This window comes from Halichoeres trimaculatus, unplaced genomic scaffold (assembly GCF_033239565.1).
Source record: "Halichoeres trimaculatus isolate MK-OKI-2021-1 unplaced genomic scaffold, fHalTri1.1 fHalTri1_scaffold_8, whole genome shotgun sequence".
Classification (NCBI taxonomy): Eukaryota; Metazoa; Chordata; class Actinopteri; order Labriformes; family Labridae; genus Halichoeres; species Halichoeres trimaculatus.
This window is the reverse complement of record NW_027437186.1, coordinates 23,362,927-23,375,435: the sequence shown is the minus strand read 5'-3', so window position 1 is coordinate 23,375,435 and position 12,509 is coordinate 23,362,927. Positions and strand designations below refer to the sequence as shown.

The following is a 12,509-nucleotide window of genomic DNA, read 5'->3' as shown; positions in this document are numbered from 1 at the left end:
TTTACAAAGGTCCCGCCGTTCTTTGGTTTGTTTTAATTCTGTCCAGGGGTTTGTATTTTCGGGGTGGAGGAGATATGAATTTCTCTAAAGTTACAGACACGTGATGAAGCACTGAAGAAGAACTGTTCCAGACGATTACATGAGCAGCACTAAGGGGTTCCTCGGTGGTCCAGTGAATTAAGCAATGAGCCTCACGCTGTAACTCAAAAAGAGGAGGAGGTGCATTAAGAGCTATCAACACTTGCACCGAAGATAAGATGTTCAGTTTATTAGTGGTGCAACATTAAATCAAGGCTTTCATCACTGAATATTCCAATGTTTAATCTGCTATTTTTCTTGCTGTATAAGACTGATTCTTGAGACTTAGGCAAAAACATGTCCCACTAAGAAAAGTGAGTGAAAGTGAATTAGCTTTTCAATTGTATTACATTCAGTGTTGATCATCAGAGGTTTTTTTTTTTCTTCAAAAATGTAATATTTTTCATTTGTTTGTTTTTATTTTGTTAAATTGTATGATCATATGATAACCCAGTTGTTTAAAATGAATGATATATATGCCAGGTGGAGGAGTAGAACTGAAAGTTTCTTTAAATCATCCAGCAGTGAATATTCAACAATATTTTTCCTTATTTTGTGATTACTCAAATGTGTGTCTTTAGTTTTCGTCAACACTGTCAGATATTGATCAAAAAGCAATAAATTAAGATAAACACTTTATCAGCTTTATTCCTGAAGACCCCCTTCCCCTCCTTTTGTTTTAAACAAATGCCTTCACATTCATTTTTAAAAACACAGTTGTTTTATTTAAATAATCTAATGCTTAAAAAAAGTGAATGTTTTTAAAGTCCAAAATTGTCATGTTGAATATTTAATGTAAATGATGAAGATTGAAAGTATAAAATTCGTTTGAAACAGAAAAAAATAATATGTATCAAAAATTAACAAAAAATAATATTTAACATTTGGCAATCTATGGGTTTTCCTGTACTAGACACAGACTGATTTAATAACATATTACTAATATGAGAATAAATAAACAGAAATAATTTGCTTTTTATTGTATTTGACGGTGTTGACAAAAACAAAGAAATTACTAAAAAAAAAGATATTTTTTGATACAGAATCAGGAGGTTGCAACAAAACATTTTTTGATAACTGAGGCTTTGCTTCATATACATGAGTTTAGATTTATTAATTTTTAAAGAAAAAAAAATCAGAATTAAATCCTGTTCTATCCAAATTCTCAAGACTCAGCTATAAGAAGAACCAACGTAGTTTTTCCTCGAGGGAAACTGCAGCACAAATCAAAAAGGGAAGCGCTTAAATCCCTCCATATGTTCTTCTGGAAGCAGAACGGTCTGTTTGGCATCCTTTACGACAAACTGAGGGTTTTTTATTCACTGCCAGCTTCACATACCTGCAAAACAGAGATTTGAAAAGGGAGTGATTTGTGCTTTTTTTCCTCCATTTGCAGGATACACCTCCGAAGTCAATGAGGGTGGACTGGAAGCTGTTTCAGGCCTCAATACTCTACATCACATAACCACAGATAAAAAACAATAGAGAAAATGAGCAACAGGATGAGATGGGCCCGGTTTCTGTGATATGTATATATGCCAAGGACGCATAGAAAACTTTCACTTTCTGCTGTAAACTCCACTCAGAATTCTTAGAAAACGTATCAAATTGATCATAAAATCATTGCAAAACACTTTTTCACAGCCAAAACAAACTAATAAACTACTTTGACATTCTGTTTCCTCCCCTACCACTGTGCAGTATCATAATTATATAATCACAGAGAAACACCCTTTGAGCCATTCACTTTCTAATGCTTGAATCACAGAAACTAGAGGAATTTAAGTATCATTTTGCGCAATCAAAATAAGGCAGAATTCTTTTCACACAAACTTGCTCAACTGTTTTTGGTAAGGATTTCTTCTGCAGTATCATTAAAGTGACTAAGCTGAAAACAGTAAGCTTCCAGCGTGCTAATCACCGTGCTGTAATGTCTTCTTACTGGAAACCGTGGCTCCTTTCGGCAGTATTTTCACAAGTGCTGCAATAATATTATTGGTTTGTACACCCAGAGGGATTCCACATGCAAAGGAACTAAGGCCTGAAACCAAAATCTGATGACTTCTGTGTTCCTGTGTTACATTTCAGCTTGAGGCACAAGCAGCTCTAATCCACAACACAACACCTTCCTGCCCTCTCCTCTGCCTCCGTCTGCTACATGTGCGAAAGACAAATAAATCACCAATACCCGGTGGCTGAAAGCTTAACTTTTTCCTCCATCAACTAAAGTCATGTGCTTCGACTAACAGCTGGATGTATCACAACAACATCTGAGGACATTCTGTTCTTGGTGATAAGAAGAAATTCCTTCAAGTTAGCTTCTAACATTCTCCCTTTTTTGGTTTTTGTCTAAAAAAAAAGTTTCAAGTGACAATGACAGATGTGTCTGGGTTTTGTAACAGAGGTTTTCAATTTGAAACCACAAATTAAATAAATATAAAGCTGCCACAGACTCTCAGAGGTTGCTAACATAACGATTGCAGTTCGGGAGCAAATGGCAGGCAAGTGATGATAAGTTTCTTATAAAAATGTCACTGAAAGTTTCCCTCTCAGTGTTTTTCATCCAGGAACGAGTAACAATGCAGGAGGAAACCCAATTTTTAAAAAGCAGATGTTAGAAATGACAGAAGTTACACATCCAAAGTAACTCCAATTATACTTACCTCCAATTTTGAAAATTAAAAGCCTATGCCTCATCAAGCTTTCCTCTGAGAGGGCCTTGTTCAGTGAGACCTGTTTCCTGTCCAGTGTTGCTTTTCTTGGCAGTGTCCCGCAGATGGGACTGATTTCTGACGGACCACACACCATTTTAAAAGGCTGGATGGCGTTTATTTTCTTGAAGGGGGCTTGAAAATGCCTCTCAAAGAGGTCCAGATATTTGCACAAATTAAGTTACGTATACATTTAAGTGTCTCCACCCTTTCGTCTCTGCCATCCCTCCCTATTCTGAAAATGAATAAATACATAAAAGCTTCTGATCAGTTTCACACACAGCCTTGACATGAGTATTTCAAGCAGGTTTGCAGCTGGCGTACGCAGACGTGTGTGGAGCCGTAGGTGAAATCAAACAGGATATCATTAAGGCGATGTCCTGAGAGCTCGCGCATGTGTTCAATACACGTGACACCAAATGTATGTCTGTACGTGTGTATACGTTTAGCACAGCAGCAATCAACATGGCAGAGGCATGTTTCCTGCCCAGTGCTGCGATGGTGCAGCTGTTGATTCAGCTGGAATGTATGTGAGTGTGTGTAACTGTGTGTGTGTTAGGGGGACACAGAGGGCTGATGGGGGCTGAAAACAGTTTGGGAGCAGGAGAGACCAAGTGAAGGAACAACAGAGCTCAAAGCTTTCAGCATGGTCTCCAACCATCCCCACGAGACCTGACATTCATAAATGAGTTCAAGTTAACAATCAGAGTGCTAACTGTCAGCTAAAGTCCCATTAAACCTCAGGGCTAATGCTAACATATACACGACTATTAAAGAGTAACGCACATGACAAGGAGAGCACTTCTGGAAATATCACTCCACCGAGGATCTGCTGAAAATAACAGCATGACATAAACCAGGAGTCAAAGCGAAAATCTTCAATAAGACGTTTTTCTTTTTTCAAATAAGAACATCACGATACTCCTTAAAAGCAATTCAGTTATCATTTTGTCTATTAACTTAAAATAAGACATTTTTCTAGACTAAGTCTAAAGGCCCATTTATGCTCAACATTACATACGGTCGGAGCCTTCTGTCTGTGCTCTGCATTCATTTCGTTCGCATTTCTGCACGTTTCCATGAAGCTTACGAATACGGACCAAACGGAGCAGTACCACTAAAAACCAGGGGGGCAGTGTTGCTGTTACAACCCAATACAAAGCTTTAGTGAGACATGTTTTTGTCTTTTAGGCAGGCAGTACATTAGCAGTACCTCCTCCACAATCGCCATGCTTGTTTTTGAGTTTTGTTGTCATAAACAACCCCCTCCTTCCCTCCTCGGGTGGATGTATTGGTTAACTGCAATGAAAAGGACAGGAAGGTATTATAAATGGATCTTAATGTGTCAATTCTTACAAAAATAAGACATAAACACTTTGTTAGACCTGGGATATTGTAGGGTGTAAATGAAAAGGTTGACACTTTTTGTTTGAAGCAGTTATGCTTACATATTAATTTGGATTGGGGTGATGCAATTGTCAAATCTCTGGCAATAAACCATAAATATATTAAATTTGATTTATCCAGGGATGCACTCTATGGAATTAAAAAACAACAACAACAACAACAACAAAAAAACAATATGGATGAGAATACCAATATGTCTGTATATGCTTTTATATTTTGAAGTTTAGTTTGTATACAGCCAAGGCTAACTTGCTAAATTTAAAAGTTCCATATTATGCTCCTTTTCTGCAGTTTGCAGATCATTGATGTCTTCATGAAAAGGTAGTAACATGTTTTGGTCCAAAAAAACAATGAATCAAGCACAGCAGCATTGTTTCCAGCAAATCCCCAAAACCCAAACAGCTCGTTTTAGGTCAGGATTTTACATTCACAAGCACTACTTAATACAGGTTTTGTCATTAAATATCACATTTTGTGAGCTGAGAGGAAAGCCAAAGACCTACAAATTTCACTAAAAGACTAAATAAAGGGATATTTGCATAATATGGGACCTTTAAATTTTTTTGATAATGTTGCTGTGAACCAGAGCCCTCCTGTGTGCATAAAATATTTTCTTTTTCAGAATGAAGTCTTCATACAGCCACGGCTGTCAGACTTTGCATAATCACTGGACTGTCGAAAAGACAATACGGTAGATGTGTGTTGAGATCATATTATGCAGGACAGGTAGGGGATATGTCTGAAAAGTAGCAGGGAGTTGGGGTCCTTAGCTTGAAAAAAATGTGTTCATCCAAAGTATACTATGTTAAAACTTTAGCACTTTTCTCCTCATCTTTGAACACCCACTGGACATGTTTTGGGAAAAACAGTAAAAAACATACACACCAGTAACCTCACTTTTACTTGTTTGTTTGCTTGCAGAGTTGTTGTTGCTCTCTTTGTTTGTAATAATGAATTGCATGTCTGTACTTAACATGCTTTTTCAATACATAACTGAAAGCAAATACAGCTGTTTTTGTCTTAAATTGGAATTGTTATTGATATTCAATTTTTTTCTCCATCGGGTCAAAAATATTATCATTGAATTGTGCTTTTCTCTATGTATTGTTATGTAATTTTTCATAAAGTGTCTGTTTTGTGTCGTCATCTTCATGGATCATGTATGATATCATTAACTCATATCCTAACACTGGACCTGCCCCTGTGTTTAACATTGTTTTTATTTTTACACCGCTGAATACTTCATCCCAACAGCTCCAAGTTTTCCTCCTGGCACAAGACTTTTCAGCACCATAAACTAAATGAAATGAAATTATGCCTGGCCTGAGATCTGAGTCCACCAGCACTTAAATATCTCAGCTGGCATTATTTACACAGCCACAACTTGGAAGAAGCACTCGAAGAGGGATCAGCAACAGCTCAGGGGTTCAAAGGCAACCCTCAACTAAAATCCACTCTCAGCTCCTCCGTGATGCTCAGTTATCGGCTCACCAAGCCGAGCTCCTCGGCTCTATGCCGTCCCTGTGGCTCAACTTCTGCATTGCTCTCCAAACGGCTTTGTGGTTGGTGCCACGATTTAACACTGTGTCAGTTCCCAATCCAACACTTTCCCTGCACAACAGTGGGATGAAGTGTTCACTGATGCAGGCTGTCTGTTAAACTAATCAGGAACAACAGTGGCAGAAATATTTCCTTTGTCCTTTTGGATGATAACGATGACTCATCAGAGGGTTAACAGGGTGCAAAGATGAAATAACGTTAGAGCAGCAGGAGGGTAAAAAAGCAGAGAGAGGCGAACAAAACAAAGCCTGAACAGAACGGGTGGAGGGACGTGCAGCTGGAGAGATTCCCTCATGTGAGCAGCGGGGATTGCACAGAGCTAATTTCCCAGCTGTGGCACCCTCCTGTGGTCTCACTTTGTCTGCCATCCTCTGTACTCCCTCATTTACTACATGAGGAGGGTGGCCTGTTTGCTCTCCACGACAGACTGCAGCTCTGCACTCAAAGGAAGTCCAGCAGACAGTGAGTAAGAGGGTTTGATCAAACACTAACTGTGCCTCAGGGAAGAAAGAGCGTGGGTGGACCATTTTTATGTCGCTCTCGTCAGCGAATGAACTTGAAATCTCCCTGCTGAGGCAACGATCAGAGCAAAAGTGTGCGTCAAAAAATGACCCAATGCTTCCTCAGATGAGGGGGAAGGTAACTATGCCTGTGCTTTACTAGTCTCTCTGAGTGTGTGTGTGTGTGTGCGTATGTGTGTGTGTGGTAGGAAGCAGCCCAAGTAAAAGTTTCCATTTTCATCGACTTCAAGGTATTTCACACACTTCATCCATTTTCTTTCAACAATGCAGTTCACAGCCGTGCTCTGTGTTTATTTTCCTGACTTTAATAAGGCATGAGTGGTGATCACGCTATCAGAGGGAAAACCATGCACAGTTAACCAAATGGAAGTTCTGCAATAAAAACACGACTCCAGCCCTTCTCCTTCACTGCTCTTCTCTGTGCTGCCAACCCAAACAGCTGCACACTAATTTCTAATTGACGATTTAACCTCCAGTAACCACCGTTTCTTTAAAGAGCTGTAACAGTATTGAAGCCAGAGACGTTAAAAAACTGGCAAAGTCAATACAGCAACAGCCGCACATTGTCAGAAAAGCTTCAGACACCTTAACTGGATGTCTCAAACATTATCGATATATCCAAACCAAACGGAGGTGAAGAAAGAACTACAGAGGATCTACAGAGTCCTTGTTAAAATTCCAAGGACGGGGATCTCGAGGCGCCTGGTTTGCATTACTTGGTTTTTGAGAACTGCTTCAGGGACAGTTAAATTGCCTTCTTCTCTGACATGTAGCTCAGCTTCCTCAACCTCAAAACCAAATACGGAAAATAGACAAAAGAAGAATGCTAAAACAAACCGCTGTCCATCATTTATTTCATTACAGCCCATTAACATACTGTGGAAGGAGACCGGGTTTTAAACAGGAATGAATCCCTCAGAGATTCTTCGAAAGAATCACAAAAATAAGGGGATTCTGTTTAGGAAACAGCAGCTGAGTGTGTTAACTTGATTATGAAAAATGAGATTGCTTACAGTGCTGTGTGATTAATCTGTTTGTTCACTTGGTGTTCAAATTCATCAAATGAAGCAGATCAGGGTCATTTCTTTGCCAGTTCATTAACACAGGCTACATATCAGCTCATGCTGATGGCTGCTTTCCCTCCTAATCATGCCTCACAGTTAGAAATGAGCCGTGTCAGGGCTAATGCTGAGGGATGTAATGGGTTTATGTTGAGCTTATCTCATGTTCAGATCTAAAGCAGTCTTTTCAAAATGATAAATTAATGGAAGAAAAAAGGAAACCTTTAGTTTTGTCTTTGTGAATCCTTGGAGTTTAAAACTTGTAAAATGCTTCCATAGAGCAGTCCTGACACTTTAGCTCAGTGGTTTTCAGTCACATGTTCAGAGGTTCAGGAGGAAAAAAGAAGTGACTGAAAACATGTTAAACAAAGTTAACTTCTGACTTTATGTCAAACTTAGAAATTGATGTATTTGGCAAAAGTTTTGCCATAATTAGTGTGTGAAATCCATCCTGACTGAACATGAGATTACATTAATAAAGTTTTGGATAGGTTTCTGGAGAGAACATTAAGGTTTCAATTATACAGATGTATGGACTTTTACAGATGTGATCTATGTATTTCAGTTATACCAAGCAAAGCTTGCACTTGATGTAATTTTTTTCATTTTTTTACCACCTAAGTTCCTCTTAAAAGTCTTCGGTGCAGCAGAAGTCTGTATTTTTTCTCCAGTTATGAATCTCAGTGCTGCACCTGTTTACCAGAAACTGACACTGATGCTTTCTCATGAGATTTTGGATGTGTTTTTGTTATCATGGAAGTTTATTGTTGTGAAATGGCAAAAAGCAAACAGCCTTCAGATGCCCTACAACCATCTTCAGCAGCAATTGCAACCAGGGGCTGGAAACGACAACAGATAAGGTAACATTGTTTGAGAAATTTGTCACATGAACTATCCAATTTTTAATCATTAACAAGGCTATGAAGCCTATCTGGAAAACTGAGTGTTTTTCCAGGATAAAGACTCCATTTCCTATAAGAACTTGCACACTCTGTTGTAAGGATGTGTGTCTTAATAAGGCTTGCATTTGTTTTGAAGCAAATAAAAGGAGAGCAGATCTTTAGCACCACAGCCTCAAAATGCCTGCCTGGACCTTTTTGCTTATTTTGCCTACAAAACGGTCAAGAAATGTCCTGTGAGTCAGTACTTTAGCCAATTTTTCTGGGATACTATGAACTTTTTATATCTGGAGTTATTTCCACCTTACAGCATGTTATATGACACTAAAATAGTTTACAACGAAGTAAAACACGGAAACAGAATTGGATTTTAGAGGTTTAGTGAAGGAAAATCACTGCAATCAAACATAGGGGACACATTTTACAGGATGAACTTTGAGTTTGAACATTAAAAAACACATGTACATTAACATGTATGAGCATTGTCTCATATCTTGTTAATAAAAAAGGTCGCTGACAACATCACCAGTCTTCAGCATCCCCACAGCAATCTCTCTCCTCAAACACACACCACCTGAGGGTCGCTGCTCCTCGTCAACGGACAAAATGAAAGTGAAACTAAAGGAGAAAGAGATTCAGTTGGTTAAACACACTGTACAGTACAAATGAGGCTTGGTGCACGTTTTAAAAAGGATATCACACAATAAAAGCCTCAAACCATGCTCCCACAGTAAAAAGACTTAGTACACTATTCTAACATCCCACAATAAATACATTCGCTATTTTACACGCAACGTGCACACTTACACATATACAGTACAAATGCAGTAAGGTACTCTGTTCTAAAAAAGCTATTACACATTGTCAATGTTGAATTTTGCACATATTTTACAAATAACACTGCTCTGGTGCTCTGTTCTAATAAAGCCACCTTGCAATACAAGTCTTGATCAACATGTATAATTATGCAAATGAAGTAAAAACTAGATAGAGAGAGTTTTATTCACCCCAAATTCATCCCACCTGACATTACCTGTTTTCATTTGAAGTTACTCCTCCAGATGCTCCTTCAGTCTTACAGTCATGCAGAATCCTCAGTGGAGGCTTTATAATCCGGGAGGATCTTCTTTTTGGCATTTTTAGGAGAACTCAGCAACCTGTTCTCTCTGTGCGCTCCTATCATCCGTCTGCTCTGCACTCTTGTGTGCAGTTGCGTATTCCCGAGCTTCGTTAAATGCCGGAGTGAGATTACAGTAAAAACCACACAATGGCTAAAAGAGCACTGTCTCAGCTTTCACAAACCGTTAAAAATTTTTGGCCGTGTAAACCGTCTAGGAATAATGGTCATTCACAGTGAGATGTGTCAGCAATGTTAAAGGGTTAACACTACATTTCTTTATTCAAGACAATTTCTTACAGAATTCAAAGTGGTGAGGGAATGTAGTTATTTGTAGTCACAAAGTGGTATCGTTAAAAACATGACAACAAGCAAACTTTCTAAACACAGTTTGGAGTGTAGCTTATTAGCTGGATATATTTAGCACTACTCACAGTCCAGTGCTCTGAGACGTTGCCATAACTTGTAATGTTAGTGAGTCCTCATCAACCAAACAGAGCTAATATAGTCTCACTCTTCATTTTATCGATAGACTCTCAAGTTTGAACAGACCACTGTAGAATAACTGCTGACTGTGGGTTGGAATGAACATGATCACAAACAGCAAAACCCGTGTTTTAACCTTAGCCCGTGTTTAGCCTTTAGCCTGTGTTTAGCCTTTTACCTGTGTGCTATCCCCCTCGTGTTTAGCTTCATTCTGCTCTTCTGTCCTTTTGTCAGCCAGTCCAGCTCCAGTGTCCACCATTACTACAATATTAACTCAAGAAATTGTTTTCAGCAGAGAAAAACACAGATCTTTCTTTCCTGCTAAACTTGGTCAGTTGGCGTGCTGTTGTCATTGAGACTTCAATGTGCTGTAAATCAATCCCGTCTGACCAGATTGGGCAGAGAAATAGTATTGAGTAATAATTTATATTAATGCTGATAATCTCATTTTAGGGCTGCATGATTATCGCAATCGCAATCGCAATCGCAATGTCAGCACACGCAATTACGTAATCGCAAAAGAGGATATCGCAATCGCAATTTCAGCACATGCAATTCAGTTTTTTCTCCATGATAACCAGGCAAGCCTGTAGACTCATCATGACACAACTTTTTTTATCAAATCGCAAGCACAATCGCAATCGCAATATTGTCCACCTAATCGCAAATCGCACCTTTTCCCCAAATCGTGCAGCTCTATCTCATTTTGAATTGTGGATTACGATCAGGCATATGTCTTGAAGTAAGACTTTTCAAGATCACTTTGAAACTCCTCACAGGAATTTTAAATGATTATTGAAGTAATCAAAAATCACAAATAATCCCTATAGCTTCAATCTAGACCTATTCATTTACATTTAGAGGAGCCAGGTTTGGAAAAGTGAAGAGCCAGGCAGCTGGTTGCTCATATTTTCTGTCTGATCAGTCAAGCTAGAAATTAAAAAAAAAGGATTCAACTAATGTTTGTTGATCTTGGCCAATCTGACCAGAAAGTTAGGAGAGATGAGAGGAGGACAAGAAACTGAGGTAAACTGGGGCTCTGACAATTCACCACTTTACTCTTTAAAGAGAAAAAAAAAGTTGTGTGTTGACGGTTATTCTGCACTACACATATTTTTTATTCATTCAACTCGATCCCCTCTGCTGAAATTTCAGAGTTTGAACTTGTAAATGAAATAGATACTTAAAAACAGACTAAATTTTCAACTACATCTCTAATCATTGAGCAATATTCATTGTTTAAAGGGTCTACCAACAGACAGCTGTTAAAAACGTCTGATTTTATCATCCAATCATTGTATTATGGACATATATGAAACGTTACTGAGTAATAACAATCATTTGACAGAACAGTAAAGCTTCACACCAAAAGAAGTGACACACTTGACTGTTCAATGAGTAGCAGGCACTCCAAAAACAGTCCAGGGCTGTTTAAGACCACTGAGGCACATCCTTGTTTTATGCATGTAATCATACCTTTAACATCCACTGATTAAATTAGTCACAAAGAAAAGCCAATGAGGCAGTGCTGACCAGAGCAGGCATGTGTTTAACCTTCCATCTCTCCATATTATGGTACATTATGTAAGTGAGAAAGGCCCCGAGTGTTGTGTCAGCTGTGTTACAGGATCAGTGCCCTGCAGCGACTCCACGTCACAGTCGCTCCGACTTATTTGTTTGTTTTGATCCATAATTACGAGAGAGTTAAGGAGCACCTGACATCTGCTCCATCGCAGAGAGAGAGAAACACCAGCTCAGTGGGCTCGAACACAACTCGGAGACAAAGCCAACACACTCCAGAGCAGACTTTTCACTCACCTTCTGAAAAAAATCCTCCCCGCCGTTGACTCTCCCCTCAGACGCAGCTAAAGGGAGACAGAGAAGAAAAAAAAATAACTTTATGAAACCACAGAAACACTAACTTTTGTGTTCACTGTAAAAACACTCTGATTTTTCCTCTCCTTGACATGTTAGGGTATCTTTATGGTGGATCTCCATTTCTTTGGATGTTGTGTTTGGCTCAGCAGACTGATATTTCTCAATGACAGGAAGAGAATAAAATGTTCCAAGCTATTTTCTATAATCCCAATGATTGGATACAGCTTCTGTGTAACAAATTGGTGGATGCAGTGGAAATATTTGGGCCATTACGGTGGTACAGTAATGGAGTATTCCATTCCTCTCTTGGGTCAGCTGGTTCACACTTTTTAAAAAAGGCATTCACACTTTGAAATTCGTCTGTCAGCACACAGGCTTTGGGGACTACATTACATGAAAGGATTTGACTGGAACTACCCAGATTCACTTGTCAACAAAATAAGCACTCTGAAGATTCCTGGTGGTTTGAAATTATTTTCTCAGCAGGTGTAAAATGCCAAGAAACTCCCCCATCAGATTCAGAGAGCTGGGTGAAAAACAGAGAGCCAACCAGCAGAGAAAGTCAGGGCTCCAAGCGCTCCAACACATCTGCAAGTCCATCAAACTGTGGCAGCTCTGTTGATGCAAAATACATATCTGCTCTCCAAGGAGAGATCTCATGTTCCTCTGTCATTTGGGAGTACAGGGAAGGTCTAATCACGAATTTCAGTGAGCACTTTCCAGACTGATATGTTGCAGTCTGAGCAAATCTGGGTCAGGGAGAGCAGCAGAGTTGATGTTAGGTTTTACGG

The 12,509-nt window shown here is 39.0% G+C and overlaps 1 protein-coding gene across 1 annotated transcript in view; it reads right to left on the bottom strand.

Moving 5' to 3' along the window:
• The window catches only part of bicc1a (BicC family RNA binding protein 1a), a 71,164-nt gene that overhangs the window by 36,930 nt on the left and 21,725 nt on the right, over positions 1-12,509 (bottom strand). Inside the window, exon 2 of the mRNA XM_074676077.1 lies at positions 11,659-11,705. Within this exon, the coding sequence (XP_074532178.1) occupies positions 11,659-11,705 (47 nt within the window). The remainder of the gene's footprint in view (positions 1-11,658; positions 11,706-12,509) is intronic.